Here is a 22416-nt window from a genome sequence, read left to right as displayed (position 1 = left end):
ATCACCATTGTAAAAAATTTCTTAGTGTATCTTAGCATGTACTTTTAAAAACTTTGCTTTACAATTAAATCACTTACTTTGAAATCTTTAATCTGCTGCATTACAGCATTACACATTGAAATAGTTGGACTGTCTTTCTTTTCTTCCTCTACTCTCTCTTCAACTACTGCTCTTCGCAGTGACTTTTTTCTTTCTATTTCAGCTTTCTTTAGCTGTTGCTGAAAAAATCTTAATGTCTTATAAATTTCTCGAAAAAATTCATCTACTTCACCTTCCATCTTTTCTCCATTGAGATCTAGAAAAGAACCATCCATCCATCTAAAAAAGAAATGAATGAAAATACATTTTAGATACGGATTTATTTCTTTACTTGCAGGCCACACCTATCACCAGAGTTAATTCCAGGAAGCTTACATATTATGGTTTAAAAACAACAAAATAAAAGCAATAACCAAGACGAATGTAATATGTGCAACACACTGAAGAAGGATAAATCAAACTCCATCTCTGTTATAAAAACAAAATACACTAACAGGGATAGATAGATCATCTCATCCTACTGAAAGAGCCAGGCTTTAAATTTCTCACAGGCTCAAACGTCTCATAGACTTCTCTTCTGTCAGCTCCATAGGAATGGCTGAGCCAGAGTCCAATGCAAACAAATCCAAGTGGCTTTTTCTATCAGATGCTAAGCAGATTCTTCACAGCCAACTTTCAGATGTACATCCTATTTTTATTGTTTACTTAATAATAACTCAGAACTGAATATACCCTCCGGGGTGGGGCACAACTGAAGCAGAGTAAATGGAATTTTACCTTCTATGATGTGGAAAATATCCTTGTATTAATGCAGCCCAATACTGCATTTACCTTTTTGGCACTTACACCATATTGGTGGCTCATATTCAGTTTCTAATCACTTAGTATTCCAAAAACTTTCTTACAAGTACAGATATAGGTATAATGGCAAGTTCTATCGCAATTATTTTTTATTTTTATTTATTAACATTTAGGGTTTTTTTCCTAAGTGAAGAACTTAGCATTTGTGCATATTACTTTAGCCTATTTCTTTAACCTTTCAAGATCATTGTGCAGTTATTTCTGTTTTCTAAGGTATTAGTTATTCCAACCTTAATAGTGAACCTCACACTGATTTTTGTGTTTCCCAAGGTCCATACCTCTCCTTATTATGAGGAAGAAGCATTTATGGCAATTCTCTGTATACAGTTGTCAAATAAGCCTTGCATATATTTAATTGGCATGCCATCCAACTCACATTTAATTATTTTGACAATCAGCATGTTATGGATGACTTTGCTAAATGCTTTGTTGAAATCAAGAGCATGTTGATGTCTACATCATTCTCATTATTTGTTAAGAAAGTTATCCAATCAAACTGTCAGTCATTGATTGTCTGGGAAGACTTGTTCTTGACTAATCCATAATGATATCTGGTAATGGATGCATTGTTTTGATGAGGATTACAGATACATTTCTTTTTAAATCTGTTTAAGAATTTGGCCAAGTATCAAACTGACTTCTATAAAATTGGATGAATCTTCCTTTTTCACCTTTTTGAAGATATCTGTTTGCTTCCAATCATCTGGTACTTCATTAGTTCTCCAGGAACTTGCAAAGATGCTATATAAAAGTTCAGCCAAACCACAAATTAGTTCCTTTAATTCACTAAAGTGCAATTAATCTGATCTTGGAAATTTATTATTCAAAATGAAAGAGTACTCCATGATAAGTTGTTATCAGTCTCAGTCTTCACTCTGATCCATTCATCTTGCTCTTCAAAGTATCCTGATGGAACAAATACTTCTTTGCCAGAAAAAAACTGAACCAAAATAAGTATTGAATAGTTCTGCCTTTTCTTTGCTGATAGTAATTTCCAGTCTTCATTGAGTAAGTTATTGCTGACTGCTTTTCTTTCTGTTTGAACATATTTAAACAAACTCTTTTAAGAACATCACTTTTGCTTTTTGTGTAGTCATATTGGCTTTTCCTGTTGACTTCTTTTTCATTTTCCTCATTACAGTTGCTCATAATTATACCTTTAATGTCTTCATCTTGAGCAATATTTACAACTAGTTTCTCCTGCCATTGGATCTTATCAATGCTCTGCATTGATTAAAATCCATTTAAATAAAATCCATTTAGAATTTTAATAAATATGCACATTTGACTACACTGTTTTAGTTTCTTTTAAAACCAAGATCTCAAGTATTATATTGATTATTTTTTCCCAATTTTCTGTCACTTCCACTTCCTCAACTAGATCTTTCCCATAATTACTGTATATCAAAACAAGGACAGCTGATCTTTTGTTTTCCTCAACCTTTGGAAAGAAAAAAAATAGCATAATTTCAAAAAATTGGAAGGCATATGTTTTATGTCTGTATGAAGAATTCGCAATTTATGAGGTCATAAAGACTAGAGTAAAGCCCATCTAAATGTCCTTCTTAAATAATGAGACAGTATGGATGAAACTGATGTAGACCTGAATATTGGAAGGCCGTTCTATTATTCTTTTGCCTGGGGGGTTCTGTACATCTTTCTTGAGTAGTAGGAATTGGCTGTACAATGAGAATAAATTGGTAGGTTTTACCCTCAACATCTATTTTAAAATGCTTGTGAATAATTATTAACTCTCTCTGCACAGCTGGCAACATCACTGTAATTTTAGGGGAGGTAAATTGAACTTTAAAAAAAATTATTTACTATATTTCTCCTCAATTTTCTGATGTTACCTACAGGAAACTAAACTGAAGACCAGAGTAAATATTCTAATCATTCTGTACTGTTGTCTGGGTCCGTGAAGAAAGGGGTTTGATATTGATGAAGAAGACCCTTTTTCATCCCCAGATTGAACACTGAGTACAATGGGAAAAACACAGCTATTTCTCATGTAATGAACAACAGTTGATAATTTCTGGATGCACACCTTCTAATCACTGGTTTTTGCACTAAGTATAAATTTATTTTGTAAATTAGAGGCAATGTGAATGGAGCACTGTAAAAATCCAGAAACATTGCCATCACTTGCAATGACTATAACTTTATTAAATTCATCTTAATTATACTTACACTAACCTAAGTGATAATTAAAATCAAACATGTAAATTATAAAAGAATGAAAATCATAGACTTTCTTTTTAGCAAAAATCATACAACTGCTATGGAATTCAGATTAAAAAACTATCTAGATACTAGTTGCTACTCCCTTAAAATATTTGTATAACTTACCGTTTCTCAGTCCGCTGCCACTTCAATATAAAAACAAAAAGTTTCTGATATGGCTCAGTGTTAACTTTTAAAGTCTCCAACTCTGGATATTCAGTCAGTTCCCAATTTAAAAGCTTCTCTTCTTTATTAATAAAAGTAACTGTTTCATCAGCATCTTGTATGCGTTTTTGCAATGTTCTCATGTCAGTCACGTACTGAAAATAGATTTATCTATCATTAGAAATTTCAAATTCCAAAAGAATAAATTGATTAAATTTAAGATTAAGGGACACAAGTACTTATAAATATAAATGTTTTTTTTTAAATCAAACAAGCTGAAATAAACAGATTTGTTCAGATTCTTGTATAAAAACCAGAACAAAGCAAGAAATCATTTTGGTTTACATTTATTACCACCTCAGTACTTCTTTTGAAGAGATATACAGCATATTCCTGATGTTCAAATTTCATTTTGTCAGTAAATTTCTTATAAATAAACACTTAATGTTAATTTTTATTGCAACTCCTGCATGAAACCTAAGGTATACAAATGTCATCAGCCCATTAAATCATCTTGTAGCATCATCAAGATGCAAACATGTTACTATCCCACATATAAATCCAAAGAATATTAAACTTTTATCTCATCAACTATGGCTGCCTCAGGACTTTCTACTTTGAAGATAACACCTTAATGTTACCATTCCAACAATGAAATACATTTATGTTAATAGTAGAAGTAGCAATGTTTTAATGGGATTGTCAGGAACAGAATTTAATTTACTAAGCATTAGAGAACATCAAGATTCATCAATGTAATTTTTTGTCCTCTGACTATATAGATAGTACTTTTTTGCTACTATTTTACTGCTGTGTATCTTCCTTGTGCAAAGTCCAAGCAAAAATTATTCCAAATGTCACAGACCTGTTGCATGCGGTCCAAATCACAGTACTCTGTGAATTCATGCATACGACGAATCTGCTTTTCTACTTCCATTATCAGTTTCTCACGTTTGGCTAATAATTCACTTTCACCCTTCCGTTTAGACATTTCTATAATCTATAAGACAAAGAAGAAGTGGAGTGCATTTATAGATAGCATTATCTAACTTCATTAAATCACACTGAATCAATTCAAACATACCATTCGTGAATTATTTGGTCTGTAACAGTAAATTTGTTTAGCAGCAGTCTTCAAACTTAAAGAGTTTGAAGCTGAGATACTTACAAAACTATTTTTTTCTCAGACAATATAGCATGTAAAATGGTTAAAAAAATATATTTACTTCATCGTTTTCATCAAAGATAGGGTTAATATTTTGAGGCCACAACAAAACAGTTGCATTCAGTGTTAAGTCTTCTGGTTCAAATAAATAAACATCCAAAAGATAATTCATTCGTCGCTGGCATTCCTATAAAATAAATTAAGTAGTTTACATCTGCTTTGAACAAGATGTAAATTTGAAGACAGATTGGGCTCATTTATATGACTAGGTATATCATTCCAACACCTATTACTTTTTCCCAATTAGGGAAGAACAGCTCAAAATAATATATTTCAATCTTCTCAAAATGACTATAAGGAGCTAATAATTCTACCTACCCTTCATGTACAATGGACTCAAGCTCAACCCCAAAACCACCAACTCTAATTAAAACATTAAAAAGTCATTATGTGTAAACAACCCAAAAGTTCATATTATAACAGTCGTGTTTGAAATTATGCTGCAATGACTAGATGTTAATACTTACATCTTACAATATAGGAGAAAAATCAAGATTAGCTGAAATTAAATTAACATGCTATCTGCCACTTGAAAACCAGGTCTGCTAAAATAGTTACCTTAATCCTTTCATACAACTTCTGGATACCTATGGTTTTAGCCTTGTCTATAAAGGCTATACTTTCCATCATTTCCTCTGTTGTCTCAGGAACTTTTAATGCACGTTCTTTAATATTTTCAAATTCATTACATATCCTAAAAATAATTTTAATGTGAGTTTTACACATTTTAGATTTGTAACACAATTCTGTACATTTCTATCTCTAGTACCTTTAGTGCTCTAGTTGCAACAATATAACTGTTATGTAAAAATAACAATTACTGATCATTACATTGAAATGCATATTATACAGACCTATACATAGTGCTTAATTTTTAAGTGCAACAATGAAAAATCAAACTGTCAGAAAACAATATAGGTAATCCTCAACTTACAACAATAATGAAGTCTACCCATTATGGTCATAAGTCATGATGGTCATAAAGAAGGTGACCAAACAGATTTCACAACTTTTATATCACAGTCATTAAGTGAAGTCATTGTTCACTATGGGTCAGTTTCCTTGCAATTTGGAAATAAATGCTAATTTTCAGCAATTTTTTATAAAATATAATCATGTGTCTGAGGATTGCTGCAAACAGCCATAAATGCAGGTTGGTTGCCAAACACCCAAAATGCAGGTGGAAAGGGGGGGGGCATTGGAACTTGGAGAGATCTGTTATACAAAATGAAAAATTAACAGTGCTATATACAATATGTGGCAATATTTTTCTAAGTAAGAGATAATTTGTAATAAAAAATTACTCACTTGTTATTTTCTTCTCTATGATTGCAAGCTAATAAATCCAATAATTTATATGCAAAGCTTTTTGCTTTTTCACATAACCCTTGCTTCAAGTCATCACAATCTAAACGCACCATAGGGAAGTGAGCTATCATTGGCAAGCTCATTATTTCCGTTGAAAGATTTAAAAATTCGTCTACAAGCTTCAAAACATAATTATATTTGTTACTTTACGTACAGATGCATAATTGAATACACTTGAAACAAGTATTTGGAAGAAAGTTCCATCAAACTGATAAGAACTTTTTATGATCAGTTTAATATAGATATGTACTAGTACTTTATGTAAATAAAGTACTATTTTCATTATACAATTACTTGCAAAAAGCACTGATGGGAGCAGCTAGCATAGCATTCTGTTTTTCTTCATGCAAGTGAGATCAAGCCTATTCTAAAATAGCAGCCTCCTACTGATTATGAATACATCATCAAAACTCAAAAATATTTTTTCTTTAAGAATTGTTTTATTCATATCCAAAATTCAAATCATACCACATATAATGTAAGTGCTCTGGAAGCCACAAAAAGATTCTGGGAACCATAAAAAGGGTGCTGAAGTTCCCACACAACTCATGGGCCATCAGTTGCCCACATTTGCAATAAGTGAGCTAGCTGCAGTGGTGCAGTGAAGGTTGCACATCTGTCATCCAACGTTAAAGGGAAATTCAGTTGTGATTCCAGGCACTATTATACAATCAGGTTGTGGAATTAAGGGTGGGCATTTTAAGGGGACATTTTGTCTTTTGTTTCAGGAAAAAAACTGAACCTGAGCGCATGGAACATAATCGCAAACCAAGCTATTACTCTATCACCACAGCATATTCGTTCCTAGCTTACCAAGCTACAGATGATGAACAGTCTTTTTTCTTTTTTTGTAAATTATATACAAGCTTGCTGTTCTGTGGCTTGACTGGGCAGTTCAGTTTGTTTGGTCATAGTATATAGGCATTAAAGTAATATTAATTTCACATCTAAATGCCTGTAACTTGGCACACATATAGTTCAAGGTATCATAATTACTACAACCATGTAGTAAACAGCATATAGGTTCAACTATGCGACATCTATATAGCCAGAAATCGCAGCATTGATTACTAATAGGCTTCTGGGCATGATTGAAAATCCCAGTTTTGATCTTTAAAATGCCACATGGATTGACACCAAGGTTACCTGTAGGACTGTCTCTCCCAACCAGAATTAGCCTACCATGTGGATTCTTCCCAAGAAATCCTCTTCTGGGTACCCATCTCATGTGAGATTAAGAGGGGGTCCATTCTTAATGACAACTTCACCATTATAAAATAGGTAATAGGAGTCCCACCTTGCTTCTATTATGAAAAGTTATCCTGTTCTACTGGGAGTTTGGTGCAGAGATGAATCAAGATTGCTTGTGTAATTTTTGTAAAATTTGTGTAATTTTTTTAATGTACTGTTTATTTTCAGTGCAAAATATATTGAATCAAAAGAAGTTAGAGCAGTATAGAGCTGTAAAAACAAAACCCAAAAGAAACTACAAGAAAAGACTATAAAGGAGACATCTAAATACAATTTCTTCAAATCAGGTTACTTATATTTTTTGTCAAAATGTCTACGGTACTCTCATAATAGCTAGAAATGTGAAATCTGGTTGTCAGGGTTGATTTGAGAAAAATATACCAGGGGAAAGCAATCAATTATCTATGGCAAGGATTTTCAACCAGTGGTACGGGTACTACCTGTGGTACATTGGCACCTGGCAGGTGGTACGTGACCATCCTAGAAAAGTTGTAGCAGGGGAGGGGAATAAGCTGAACCGGTGGCAGCACTGCACAAGCCTGAGCGAGAGACGGCTGGAGCTGCAGGGCTGTCAGGGCTCAGTGGAAGCACCAGGATCAGCACTTCTTTGGGGTTTTCAGGGCTCAGTGGAAGTGCCAGGCTCCAGCTGGAGCTCAGCGCTGATCCTGGCGCTTCTGAGCCCAGAGGAAGCGCTGATCAGCTGGAATGTTGCAGCATCTCCAGGGTCTTGTGATTTACATTCAGATGCTTGGCAACTGGTTCATATTTATGATGGTCATAGTGTCCCAGGGTCATGTGAAGTTTTGTGTTGTTTTTTTTAAACCTGCTGCAACCACCCAGCAGACAGGGGGATTAAAAAACAAACACCACCCCACCCCACCCCCACAGCCAATCTTCAACAGAAATGCTTACAACAATGAAAACCTTGGGCAAGAAGAAGAGCACCGCCGGGTGAACAGGCAGGTGCCTTGCTTGGCTGTGGCTTAGGGGGCACTTTTTTCAATTCCATTGTAACTTTGAACAGTCACTAAGCGAACTGTTGTAAGTCGAGGACTACCTGTATTTCATCACTTTTTTCTTTTGGGGGGGTCATTAAGTTTTTGAGACCTTGCTAGGCCACTGGTGATACTTGGATATTGCCATATCCTAAAAGTGGTACAATGAGTGAAAAGGTTGAAAAGCCCTGATCTATGGTGAGCATCATAATGGTTCTTGTTTCCCTTAGAGCCATCAGGGATTGAGGAGGTATTTTAAGGAGAAAAATGAAAAGTTTAAGCTTTACAAAGATTTAAAGCACCATAACACTTAAAAATATTTTGGGGAAAAAGAGGCCAATTTTCCCAGTTAGAAGTTTAAGGACAAAATTGGAACCCTACATCTCTGCAAAGATTAAAGCACAAATTTTCCCTCATAGATCATCCCCCAAGGCTCAGATGGAAGTCCTGATTTGTTGAGAAAAAGTATCAACTGAATATTCAACTGAACTGACATAATTCAAATAAGAGTCATGGCATTTTATTTGATGTATATTACAGAACAAAAGCCAGGTGTACTTATAAATTATACAATTTAACAAATTACCTCTGCATATTCATCAAAACTATGCTCCTCAGCTATAAATGTTTTAATACGGTCATCTGCAGCACCATCTACAAGCCAGCCATATTTTTCCACTGTAAGAAAATGAAGAAGAGAATGTGACAAAAATAAAGCAAGCAAAATATGCTTTCCCCACCTATTTTTCGCTTGTCTATTGCTTCTGGCACTGTAATAAGCCAATTTGTGCATCAGTGGATTGTGTGCTGGTCTTTAATCCTAAATGATCTTAGAATTCTCCTGTAATAACAGTCACCACAAATCAACAGCAATTTTATTAAGTTTGGAAGATGACTTTGAAAAGAATCATTGTAAACCACTCACCATAAGAATCAAAATGTGCTTTTGCACCTTTCAAATTCTCATTGATTGCTCTCTTCAGTACAGATGAAGCCCATGCTATAACATGGTCAGGAAGCTCAGTGTCAATAGTTGTTACTACGTTTGTACCTCCTAACCATGAATGTATTGTCTGGACATTCTATTCAAAAGAAATTCAAGGATTATTTATGGCTTTTAAGAAATCATTTCATAATATGTAATACTATTTACATACCAGCTTGCTCAACACAAACTCATAAAAATTACTGTAAACATTAATGTACTTATCAGCTTTACAGTAATTGAATATTTCTGAATATGCTTTCAGAGTAAAACTGAATGAACACACGTGAATTGCTTTTGACCAAAGAGAATGACTTCTGAATAAACATACACATGAATATATTGCATATCACTCTGCTTCTTAACTAACCTTATCACCTTTTACTTTCATTCCAGAAACAAGTGAATATTTTCGAAAAGAGATCACCACAGCAGCTCTGTGGAACATCCAACTGTATGAAACAGGCTATTTATGCATCCCTAGTCTTTACAAATTAAGAATCTGAGAAAAAATTAAATTCTTTTTTCTATCATCAATATGCACTCAGAAATGCACCTTTTGTTCTAGCAGTGACAATAGCACTTAGACTTATATACAGCCCCATAGTGCTTTACAGCTCTCTCTGGGCAATTTACAATGTCAACATATTGCCCCAACAATTTGAGTCCTCATTTTACACATCTGGAAGTTGGAAAATGAGTCAACTTTGAGCCCTGGAAATTGTCTGCAATACTGAATTCTAACTATTGCTACGAGTAGCATCCAGGTTTTCATGGAATATTATTTTGAAAGATTTCCCTTTTTTTCCTAGTAGCGTTCTGCATATGGTATCCCAAAGATGCTTTTTCACGAGGCAACTGGACTTTCTTGGGATTGTTTTTTTTTTTTGAAAACATTTCATTTCTCACCCAAGAAGCTTCTTCAGCTCTGACTAGATGGTGGGGAATGGAAAGATTCATACACCTTGCAGACAGGTGGTCATTTGCATTCTTTTAGCGAGTCATTAGTGCTACCTTGAGGCTTATCTCTGTGGGTGCAAATGTGTGTGGAACTTCTTGGAACTGTTGAAAGGACTGTGTTGTAGAGTGGAGATAGATGATGTCATATCCCTCCCCCTCTACAACCCAGTCCTTTCAACAGTTCCAAGCAGGTTCCACACTAAAAGAAGGAAAATGACCAGCTGTCGGCAAGGAGTATAAATCTTTCCATTTCCCACCATCTAGTCAGAGCTGAAGAAGCTTCTTGGGTGAGAAGTGAAACGTCTTCAAAGAAAAACAAGAAAGTCCGGTTGCCTCGTGAAAAAGCATCTTTGGGATAACTGCGACCTGGATGACAGAATCTCCATAGTCACTGCATATAGTACATACTTTTCATATTTAAAGCAGCCTTATTCATAAAACAGCACAATAAATCTATTCACATGTTTTCTATTTGTAACACCTAAAACTAGACTTTACATTGAGGAATTGTAAAAAAAACTGACATTTTTTTCCTCTCACACAAGCCTAATTTGTCCTTCCAATGGCAATATCTCTAGTATTCCATTTAATAGGAAATCAAGCATTTATTTAGTCTTCTTCACTTCTGGTTACTATAGACTATGAGTTGTTATGAGTGCCTATATATAAATTCATGTAATTTCTCATTCATTTTAAAAAAAACATATTCCTCAAGACTGCTTCAGAGAAGAGAGGTGTTGATATCCCAAGAGCTAGCCAACCAATTCTGTAGCCAGCTGCTTCTCAATAAACTGAAAGAACTGTTTTGCTCTAAATCCAGCCTAGATAGTAATGCCTATGTTTCCGGAGCAGATTCACAATTCAAACAATGTTTGTGTTTTAACTATTAAGTGCAAGAAAGTTATTTTTACGTTCATGGATAATGAAAATCATTTAGCATTGGATGTGAGGTTTACAATCATCTGTGAATTACCTGAAAATATCTGAAACATATGGGAATCTAAATCAGAGCTGATGCGTAGTTATTAAGCAATATAAATTTTACATATTTGATGAGATTATTGTAAAATAGATAAAACAGAACCTGCAAAGTTTGTGCAATCAAAGTAACAATACATAAAATGGTTTCTTCCAGATCCTGAAAGCTAGGATAAAAGTCCATTTTCTCATCATCAAAAGTCAATTCCATTCTGAACAAAGGCAGCCATCTCTGATCTTCTAAATCAAACAACTTCACATAAGCTTCAACAGTTCTTTTTAATAACTCCTTCAGCTAAAAGTAAGGTTTAAAAAAGATTTCAGTACACACAATTAAAGCAATCTTAAGCACATCCTCTATACTGACTTGTTTATTCACAACTTCCATAATATAAACATCTACATTTTGAAATTTAGAATAAAACAGGAACAATCACATAACTCTTGCAATAACCTCTCATATATTCAGATTCATAAATCTTTCAGAAAGGTTTTTTGAAAGATTTTTATGAATGATCTGAATTCTTCTTTTGCTAAGGTGATGGAAAACAAAAATTCTTAAGATGCATGCATAATGCTCTACAGAGATCTGAAAAGTCATGAAAAAGAGACCTGATTAGACATAAGTGTAGTCACACAGTTATAGAAAGAATCCATTTGATCAGGTTTCACACCCTCCAGTGCTTCTTTTCTGGTAAAGAGATTGATAACCCTTGGATACCATGTGTTTAATATCTTTTCTTCTGTTTTTAAGCATTTTATAGACACATCATTTTGAAGGGATTCACATTCTATTGGGCCTCTTGACCTGTATCAATTTAAGAAATGAAACAATGTCAAGCAAAATCAATGGACAACAAATGCAAAACAAATGTACATGATAACAGTTATTTTAAAAACCGGAGTCCTTATATTATTGGTGTATTTTTGGTCCTGATTTAAAACTCACATAAAAATTAAGTGAAATATGCAATAAAGTATTATGATGTGGAATGTCAGAATTCTGGGGAACTACAATTATGTTTATTCCACTTCCACTTCTTTTTCAGATTTTCCGCTATTCAGTCACATTCACTCTTCACTAGGATTCTTTTTAAATTTTCTTTTCATAAAATGGAATTTATTTTTTCCTGATTGCTAATAAGGATGTTTTCCCAATCTTGTTCATATTTCTTCTTGTCTGTACATGTGTCGCTCTGGCTATGTACAATCCCACTGGAGAATAAATTCATAATTAATGTGGAGAAGAGACTATCAATTGTAGTAGATATTATATGGTGGATATCTTATATCATCTTAAGAATCCTGCACAAATTAATTGTCAAATACTAACATATTCAAAGTGAATTGTAAAAATTATATTAGTGATATATTTTATCAAAAGAAAATAAATAACAATTAATAAGCAGTGTGCCTAATTAGAATTATGCATATATTCTGTATTTAGAAAATTAAATTCAGAACTATAAATGTTACCTGAAACCAGATACATCTACTATAAGTAACTTGGAAAACATTCTGTAATCAATTTCAAGGAGCATTCTTAAAGTTGGATGGAGAATATGTAAATTTTCAAAAATCTGTTTTCTTGCTTGTATGAAACTTTTATGCCATGGTCTAGAAAAGTCTAATCCTCTACAAAATAAACAAAACAACAATACTAAATACATGGGAGAAAAAAAGAAACAATATTACTTTGATTAACAAACAGGGAAACATTTTTCAATTTTAAACTCTTTAAAAGTCAAACTCAGACTATCAGAAATAAGAAAAAAGATTTTCACTTTTGCTTCAGAAAAACATCTAGAATGTAGCTTTATTAATATAATTTACTCACTCAGGTTCAACTAGCAAAGGTCCTTCTTTTTCATATTCAAGTAATTTTACTTCAGGCTTGATAAGAACGCTTCGTACTGTGATATATCAGAAATATGTGTTAGGAAATGTTATTTAAAAGTAATATTTTACAGATTAATATTTATCTTCAAGGACTATTCAAAACATTATGTCAACTTTGAAAATGAGCATGGCTGTAGCTATTTTCCCTATTCATTTTTGGTTGACACATTGAAGGGGGAAGCGGGGATTGCCAGGTGCTTCACTAGTCAAAATAATCTTTTGCCCCGTGGGAACTAAGGTCATTGGCTGCTCCCGAGACTGCTGGCTGGACGTTCTGTGAGAAGCCCGCCAAGAAGATGCATTGGAGAACATAGTTGCTTGCATAGCTTTAGAGGTGGGATTTCTTAACTTTATATTGGAGAATTGTTATGTGTGTCTTCAGACTTGGTTTCACTTTTGATGTGCCGATACTTTGTAACTAATAAACATGTTCTTTGAGGAATTTCCAAGCTTCGGAGTCCTGCTTTATTTGTCTCTGTCTGTCAGCACCATGACACACTACAGAGATATGCTGGTATTTTGAGAAACAGCCTATGCATACTATTTTAGCATACTACTCATAAAATAATGTTTAAAATGTTTTCTTTTCGACAAAATAATTGATACTGATTTGGCTTTTAAAAACATGTAACAACTACATAGAAGCTACAGCATACTTTAGGGATATCAAATGCTAAGTTTATTCCTGGATTGTTAAGGTAGTAACATGGTTGTTTAGGGAATCTGGCTTCTCCACTGATGTTGCTTGTTAGAAGGTCACAAAAGGTGATCACATGACCCTGGATCACTGCAACCGTCATAAATATGAATCATTTGCCAAGCATTCAAATTTTGATCACATGACTGTGAGGATGCTGCAATGGTCATAAATGTGCAAAAGTGTCGCAAGTCAATTTTGTTAGTGCCTTTGTAACAGAAAGGTGACTAAATGAATGGTTGTAAGGCAAGGACTACATATATATGCATACAATAGTCCTATATATAAATGATTATTGTTAACATATAGGTAAGTAACATATTATCATGCTTTGAGAAAAATATCTCTGATAATATTTCTGATAGAATCAGATATCAATATAGTTTTGCAATCTAGGCAAGAATTACATGTTTTATGTTATAAAAAGAAATATATAGAAAAATGTATGAGAAAAGGGGTATTATTGTAACATGATATTGTTAGTGGAACTTACCCATATATCTTTTCATACTCATTTCATAATCATTTGTTATCTCCTTTAAGAGTTCTTCAACCAGTTTCTCTCTATCCTTGCCCTCCATGAGAGGTTGAGGTACCAATGTGAGCATGGAGATTAACCATTCCTGCTGAATAGGTACCACTGGATTACTTTCAACACATTTCTTCATAAAGAGATAATTATTCTGAAATGAAACCATCAATGTGTAATGAAATACAACTAATGATTTTTATTGTTTGTGATTTGAATATATAAATTGTAATATTACTCCGAGAGCTTATCCTTATATTCCATAATCTACATCAGACATGTCAAACTCATAACATCACATGATGTTGTACAATGTATTGGGACTGTTTGCCATTGCTGGAAATGGGGTGGGCGTGGCTTCCACGTGATGCGTCCGACCAGCGGGCTGGCAGTTTGACACCCCCGCTCTACAGTATGAGAATGTCTTGCTAGCTGTTGCTAAAAGACAAATAGTGTTGGCCTTGTGTCTTTTTTGTTGCCTGCAGCCTGATTACAGTTCTTTCAGTTTTAAGGCAAAGTTTTCCAAGTTGTGCCATTGAGATAAAATATTACAGCCCTAAAAAAGATGGCCTGGGCAGAACAATAACTTTCCCTGTCCAGCCTCCCAGGAATGAACAGACCCTAGCTTATTTTTATCTTCCTATGCAGGAAAGAATATGTTTAGCATTGTTTGCTGACTAATGTTCAGTATTTTTATCTTTACACTCTACAAGCATAATCTAACACAAAAAAGTACTACATATGGTAAAGGAGGGATATATGCTATATTTCTATTAAATTATACATAAACTTTTTAAAAAATCTTGCATATCTTAATTAGAATTCTTAATTAATGTGTAAATATGAATACTATTTTAAAAATCAGAAATTCATGTTACCAATATGTTAATCAAAATCTTTATAATTTTGATTTGTCAAGGCTAGCAAAACCATGAACATGACTGTCAAGTTAAATTAATAATTTGCAACGTTAGGATATCCTAACAAATATGATCTTCAAATTACATTAATAAATAGTATAGAGCAGGAGTAGGCAACCTTGGCTCTTTTATGACTCATGGACTTCAACTCCCAGAATTCCTGAGCCAGCCGGCTCAGGAATTCTGGGAGTTGAGGTCCATGAGTCATAAAAGAGCCAAGGTTGCCTTCCCCTGGTATAGAACATCTTCATCATTTGTAGTTCTACAGATAAAGAACAACAAACCCTATGAATATTAGCCACATTTCCATCTCTCATAAACTTATAAAGTTTATGCAACCTGTTACAAACATAATAAGCCTTTTAAAAATCCTTAAATCACTTACTCTAATTTGTTTCTGTTCACTGTTCATCTGTTGGGGAGGAAAATTAAGAAAAGATCACAAAATTGAATGAGAAATTCTTGATAAGAATAAGACAATAAAAAAATACTTCTGTTCAAAATTCAATCAGGCTAAACTATAACTTTTAACAGCTATACAGTAAATGAAAACTCCTCCTGTTTTGTACTATTGCTGATATCTGCAGCATTGCAGCTCACCCAGCTAGTACAGATCTGCATTAAGAAAGGGAACAAAGCAGAGTATTCGTGGTGAGGGGGGAAAAACAGCAGGTAAGGAAACATAGATATTTACTGCAACCCGAATGGATGAAAGAACTGGACTTTCAAAGTAATCAATTAGTTCCTGACCTAGACATTATTATAAGATATTTTTTATCTATTCTATCTACTCCACCTTTCTACCAATAAGGGCCTCAAAACGGTTAATATGATTTCCACGAAATAAAGATCTTAATTATTTCCAGAGCTCAGTGTAACCATTTATGCAGTAAAAGTGAAAAATTCAAAAACAAGGAACTTTGTTAACACCTGCCCAGAGAATCATAAATGCTTAGTAGCTAAAGTGCTCATAGCGATAGCATCAACAGTGATTGTATTGCTTATACTAATAAAAAAACTTTTCACAGGTTCCTCTTCAATTTAATTGAAATTATCTGCTATCTAAGGCTATGGGACTTTTATAAATGAGGATCAAGTCTCTTTGGTTAGGATTGAAATAGATCCAATAGTAGCATTTATATATTAGTAGCCTATGATTTCTTGACCTATAGTTGGTTGAATGAACAACAATAATTGAAAACCAACCACACTACACTAATGGTGTAGTGTTATTTATGAACCACTCAAGAATGTGGTGTCATTTTTTTTCCTCTCTTCCAAAAAGCAAAGAGTTGCTGGTTCCCTCACACCAATATTTATTATTTCTCTGAAATTGCTCCTCAATTTGTTCAATATTTTGTTGAAACGTAATGACAGAATTTTTCTTTACTGCAGGGTTTATATGTAACTACTTGAAAAAGCGTGAGCCTGTGTCGCCAGGATTGTTCACAAATGTTTTTCAAAGAATAAATCATATTCAGTAAGGTAAAGGAAGATGGATGCAAACTGGTTTGAATTCAGGAGATTAAAAACTAGCAATTCATCATGACTGAATACAATACAGACTGACATGACAGTGCTGTAAAGAAAAACAACAACAACTATTATTATCCATATATATGTTGAAATAAAAACTTACAGTATAAGGCAGTTGTGGAGCAACAGGCTCAGGCTCTCTGTTAATAAATTCCTCCATGGACATTGTATAATCTTTTGTGGCAACATTAACTCTGAAGTACAACAAAAAAGAGTGAGCAGTATAAATTTCTTTTATATTTCTGTACGTATCTCAGACTTGAATCAATTCCTTACCAAGTTGATACTGAACAGCAAACTGGCTAACATTCAAACATAATCAAACTACGTCACATAGATTTGAGAAGGATTAGCCATTTAATTATTTATATTTTTTTACCAGAATAACAGAAAGGGAAGTGACCTTGGAGATCTTCTAGTCCAACCTCCTGCTTAAGCAAGAAACCCTATACCATTTCAGACAAATGGTTGTCCAATCTCTTCTTAAAAACCTCCAATGTTAGAGTACTCTCAACTTCTGGAGGCAAGCTGTCGCACTGATTAATAGTTCTGTCAGGAAATTTCTCCTTATTTCTAGGTTGGCTCTCTCCTCGATTAGTTTCCATCCATTGCTTCTTGTCCTCCCTTCAGGTGCTTTGGAGAATAGCTTGACTCCCTCTTCTTTGTGGCAGCCCCTGAGATATTGGAATACTGCTATCATGTCACCCGTCGCCCTTCTCTTCATTAAACTACACATACCCAATTCCCACAATTGTTCTTTGTATGTTTTAGCCTCCAGTTCTCTAATAATTTTTGTTGCTCTTCTCTGCACTCTTTCTAGAGTCTCAACATCTATTTTATTCCTACTTTAAATTTAGCCCCTCTTCTCTTACACAGCGTCATGATGACACTGGTGATGGTATATTCCATGGAAAGATGAAGGAAGATCAGTAACATATGCCAAAAATATATACTCTCAGTAGGGTCATCCAAGGGATGAAAGTCAACCCAGCTGCCCAATTAAAACAACAGATAGGTAGCAATATAAGTTGTTGCTGGAAACAGACGATCACCTTAGTGACAACAGCAAAGGCATGATTTCATATTGCATGGGAAAAGTCATTCATAAACCAGTCCTGTATTTTAAAAAGAAAACCACATGGATACAAATATAAAGTGATCAGTGATATAGTACCAGATGATGGCCCTTCAGAAAAAGCTAATGGTATTTTAACATTATGAAGGTTAATTTAAAACCTTCAGAATATCTGACTGCAGATATTGCCATGCAGGAAAAGAAAATCCAAAGTTGCAAAAATGATGAGAATGTGCAAAATCTGAATTTAGCGAAAGATGAAATGTATCAAGTAGACATTGTCATCTTAGGATCAGCAAATATAGATTGGAATTGGATTTTATAGTCAAAAGAAGTTAGTACTCAGATAATAAAAAACAACAAAGGAAAATTTATGTCGCTTTCATATTTAGGAAACTCATAGCAAAGATTATACATGTACACTTAATTAATTTGTATAAATGCCCATCTATCCATGGAACATAACAGACAAATCAATTAAAGAATGAAGTTAAGATCACTTTGTACAATGTAGTTAATAACTGAATAATATTTATTTATTTGTTGAATTTATTTGCTGCCCATCTCATAATAAATTGACACTGGGCAGCTTCCAGAATCAAAACATCAAAATCCTAACCAATAATTAACTTTGAAAGAATAAAAACCGAAATCCCAATCAAAATAAAATATAGTTAAACATTGGGGAGTACAGGATGCGTGGTGGGGGGAGGTGGGATTAATTCAACAACCACCTCAAGTGAGATGCTCCCCAGTTAGAGCCCTGAGCCATCTGGCAGAGCCAGGTTCCTGCAGAAGGACAAAAGAGTGGGAGACAATCACACCTCAAGGGGTTAAGATGTTCCAAAGAGCAGGAGCCACAGCAGAGAAAGCTTTCTCCTGGACCTCACCAACTGGAATTCCTTTATAAACGGAGCTCAAATTATGTCTCTTCTGCCAGCACAGATTTGGCAGACCAGTTCCGGTGGAATGAGACAATTAGACTTCACAGATAGTTGTGTAGTGTGTGCTTTAGTCTGGGAAGATTCTGCCTATTTAGGTCAGGGGTGTCAAACTCAATTTCATTGAGGGCCACATCAGCATTTTAGTGCCCTCAGGGGGGCTGGGGGTGTGTGGCCCACTGGGTAGGCATGGCTGCAGTGGTCACAGCTGACTGGATGGGTGTGGGTGGGGTGGATGTGACTACCTCACTATTGCTCGATGGGGGGATGCCTGTGGGGGCCGGGCAGGGTTGCGGGAGATCCAGAGGGTCTCTGGCAGGTGGGGCGGTGGGCAGAAGGCTCGTCTTACGGGGTGATGCAAGGCGAGGCAGGGGGTGAGGGCAAGGGTGCCGTTGCCACGAGACAAGGCAAGGTGAGGCAGAGGCCAGGGCAGCTACTACCTGACACCATCAGCCCCCACACACAGAGGCCAGTGAACCAGTCTGCTGGCCCCTCAACCGGTGCACTCTGCAAATACCAGGCCATCCATCCATCAGCAGGTGGAGTAGGGAAGGTGAGGGGGGAGGCGTGTGATGCAGACCACCAGACGTGCCTACTCAATCCCATCTGTTTTTGCTTGCAGTTGGAGAGCAGGTCACTGCTGGTCATTTCCTTGGCCCCCTTGCAGATCTTGCCCTTGGTCCATGCATGGAGCCTGTTCCCCTCACGCACCCAATGCACCTTGGCCCCGCTTTAGGTCGGTGCCACCTGCTCGCACAGGTCCATTACACTGCCGCCACCTGGAGCAACAGACCCACGCAGCACAAGGAAGGTGAAGCAGCTGGCTAGGAAGCTCAAGTAAAGGTGGTAGAGCACGCCCAGCAAGCAAAAGGCCATCCCGAGCAGGGAAAGCCAGATCCCTATCGGCGCCTCCCAGGCCCAGCCAGGATTGCGTGCCTCCCCCCAACTCTGCTGGGGCTGGGTGGCCATGGCGCTGATGGGGATCCGGCTTTCCCTGCTTAGGGTGGCCTTTTGCCTGCTGGCCCTGGGCATGCTCTACCACCTCTACTTGGGGCTTCCTAGTCAACCACTTCACCTCTTTTGTGCTGGACAGACCTGCAGCTCTGGGTGGTGGCCTAATGGACCTGCGCGTCTGGTGGCCATAGCTGCGGCAGGTACTGAGGTGCACAAGGGGAATGTGCTCCACCCACGGACCAAGGGCAAGACCCACGAGGGGGCTGAGATGGGCAGTGGCGACTTGCTCTCCAATTAAAAAGAGATGGGACGGAGTAGGCATGTTAGGTGGTCCATATCATGTGCCCCGAGTCCACGTGCTGCCAGTGCCACTGCAGCTCTGCTGCTTGAGGGCCAGGCCGGTATTCACAGCAGGCTATGCATTCCCTGCTGCCGGATGACGTTGGCCCCGTGCACTCACCGCCTCCTGTGTGTGTACCTTGGGGACAGCTGGGCTGGGTGGGGCCGGAGCCAGGGCAGTGGGGGCCACAGGCCTTGTGTTTGACATGTCTGATTTAGGTGAACAGCAATAAAAGAATTACTTTGGGCATTTACATGTGTCATTCTTGGTTTTCCACACCTGACTGAACCAGAGAAACTCTGCAATAAACTGAAATATGTTGTTATGGATGAATGTGAAAAAAGAGACGAAGACCAAGAAAAAGAGGAAAATAAATTGGATGTCAGAAGAAACTTTAAATTGCAAGAAGAGACGCTAAAGCAAAGGAAGAAAAAAATCTCAGGAAGGAACAAAGCATTTCAAACAAGGGAGACAAGAAGCAATATTACAATGACATTTGTAAAGACATCAGAGATGGAAAGAGACATGTTATAACAAGGTAAATGTAGAAGAGTACAGAAATGACATTGAAGAAAATATGTAGCAATGTTCGGAAAAATAAGAACTAGTATAAAGAAAACTAAACTAATCATAACAGGTCAAGCCTTAGAACTGACAATGAACATTTTGAAGCAGATGATAGCTTCTGCCTACTAGAAATAGCTATCAATGGCAGAACCTGGGGGTAGGTGAACTCTCAGCCTAGAACCCTTACATAGGCACAAGCGAACCAAGTCCACCACCACCCCACCCGCCTTGAGTGCCATTGACCCTTATCTAATTCTAACCAGGTACTGTCTGAGAAAATTCCTTTACATAGGCTTTTAGCAATAAATCATTTGAATTGAACCTTCCCTGTGGACCTGGACTTTCGGCCTGACATAAAGCTTCAACAATCAAGGGATATGCCTTAGACTAGCATTTGAAAGGTAGCCATGAAGGTCTTAGAAAAAGTATACGGATGTGGAGATGTGCCTATAACTACAACTACCAGAATTGTATAAGCAAGGTTTTCCTTCTGAGTGTCTATGGAAAAGAAATTGGCATTGGAAAAAACAGATAGAAAGTGTACTGACACTTCCAACACTTTTGAACTTTGGTATTGAAGAGGATTTCTGAGAATGTCAGTGACAGGCCATAAAACAATCAATTGGATCATTAAAGAAATTGATCCAGAGTTCTCAATGAAGGCACAAATAACCAGACTCTAATTTTGGACACACTATGAAAAGATCTAGATTCCTTGAGAAGACTATAATGCTGGGAAAGAGTGGAAGGAAAGACAAAAAGAGAATGACCAACAGCAAAGTGGAGGGATTCAATTACAGGAGGTGACTTGAAACCTTCCCTTCCATTTCGGGGAACTTCGCTTGTTAGAAGCCAGTTGGGAAGATTGCAAATGGTGATCTTATGACACCAGGATGCTGCAACTGTTATAAATGCAAGCTGGCTGCCAAGCACTCAGATCATGATCACACACCAAGGTTGTAAGTGCAAGGACCAGTCATAAGTCACTTTTTTTCAGTGCATTGTAACTTTGAACAATTGCTAAGTGAATGGTTTTAAGTTGAGAACTACTTGCAACCATGAGCTCTGGTTTATACCATTGTACTATGTAAGGTCCGCTCATGCTGGATATTTTACCTTTTAAGTATCTGCTTTTCTGTACATTTTAAATCAAAGCATTTGGTATTGAATCAAACATGACCATCTGTTAATATCTGTATGTCCAACAACTTACAGCACAGATGTATAGGTAGAAAAATAGTGGAAGGCATGTATGTCAGGTAGGAATCTACAAACTGCCTTTTGAGCCCTGGAGCAGAGAATAAGGCAAACACAACTACTACCACTCCATAATAATTGCTGTACAGAAAGAGAGATATTACATGATTTTGTTAAGCAACTTCTGCTGTTCCACTACTCTTCGGTATTTCATCAATTTCTTCTGTTTTTCAGTTGGCTCCTTAGATGTGGAAGGAAGAGCTATAGGTGGTAACTGAAGGTTCCATAAATCTTCATCTTCATCACGAGAGTTTGTTGATTTACTTGGAGCTGACATCTAAAATAAAAGCAAGTATTTTTGACAAACAGAAAAACAGTAAGATTATTAAACTAATTTTCATAAAAATCAGATTACGCCAATATGATTTTTTTCAATGAAAAAATCATTTTAATGTAGATAAAGGTGTTAATTTACTGATTATGCAGAGATGGGTGGAAGTAATAATATATCATATTAAGTAATCCTATGTTGATATGTGCAGTGTTATACAACTTTATATACATTTTCATTTGACTGATACAGTTCTTTTTCAATATTCTAATAAATAATGGAAACTAATAACATTCATGACCATTGATTTAATTAAGTGCTTTGGATTCCTGAATATGACCCTCATTTTAAGCCAGAACTTGTGATTACTTTTGTATGAA

The 22416-nt window shown here is 36.0% G+C and overlaps 1 protein-coding gene across 1 annotated transcript in view; it reads right to left on the bottom strand.

The window, feature by feature from the left end:
• The window catches only part of DNAH12 (dynein axonemal heavy chain 12), a gene marked incomplete at its 5' end in the record, with an annotated part of 113007 nt that extends 90965 nt beyond the window's left edge, over positions 1 to 22042 (bottom strand). Inside the window, 16 exons of the mRNA XM_083356625.1 lie at positions 78 to 318; positions 3250 to 3443; positions 4154 to 4288; positions 4515 to 4640; positions 5072 to 5207; positions 5822 to 6000; positions 8714 to 8805; positions 9053 to 9209; positions 11157 to 11345; positions 11663 to 11858; positions 12527 to 12685; positions 12888 to 12963; positions 14140 to 14329; positions 15481 to 15507; positions 16735 to 16825; positions 21870 to 22042. Coding sequence (XP_083212751.1) covers positions 78 to 318; positions 3250 to 3443; positions 4154 to 4288; positions 4515 to 4640; positions 5072 to 5207; positions 5822 to 6000; positions 8714 to 8805; positions 9053 to 9209; positions 11157 to 11345; positions 11663 to 11858; positions 12527 to 12685; positions 12888 to 12963; positions 14140 to 14329; positions 15481 to 15507; positions 16735 to 16825; positions 21870 to 22042 — 2361 coding nt within the window. The remainder of the gene's footprint in view (positions 1 to 77; positions 319 to 3249; positions 3444 to 4153; positions 4289 to 4514; positions 4641 to 5071; positions 5208 to 5821; positions 6001 to 8713; positions 8806 to 9052; positions 9210 to 11156; positions 11346 to 11662; positions 11859 to 12526; positions 12686 to 12887; positions 12964 to 14139; positions 14330 to 15480; positions 15508 to 16734; positions 16826 to 21869) is intronic.
• Positions 22043 to 22416: the final 374 nt, after the last annotated feature.

The sequence above is a fragment of the Vipera ursinii genome, assembly GCF_947247035.1.
Source record: "Vipera ursinii genome assembly, chromosome: 2".
NCBI classification, from domain to species: domain Eukaryota; kingdom Metazoa; phylum Chordata; class Lepidosauria; order Squamata; family Viperidae; genus Vipera; species Vipera ursinii.
The sequence above is the reverse complement of the archived record's forward strand: the minus strand, read 5'-3'. Positions and strand labels throughout refer to the sequence as shown.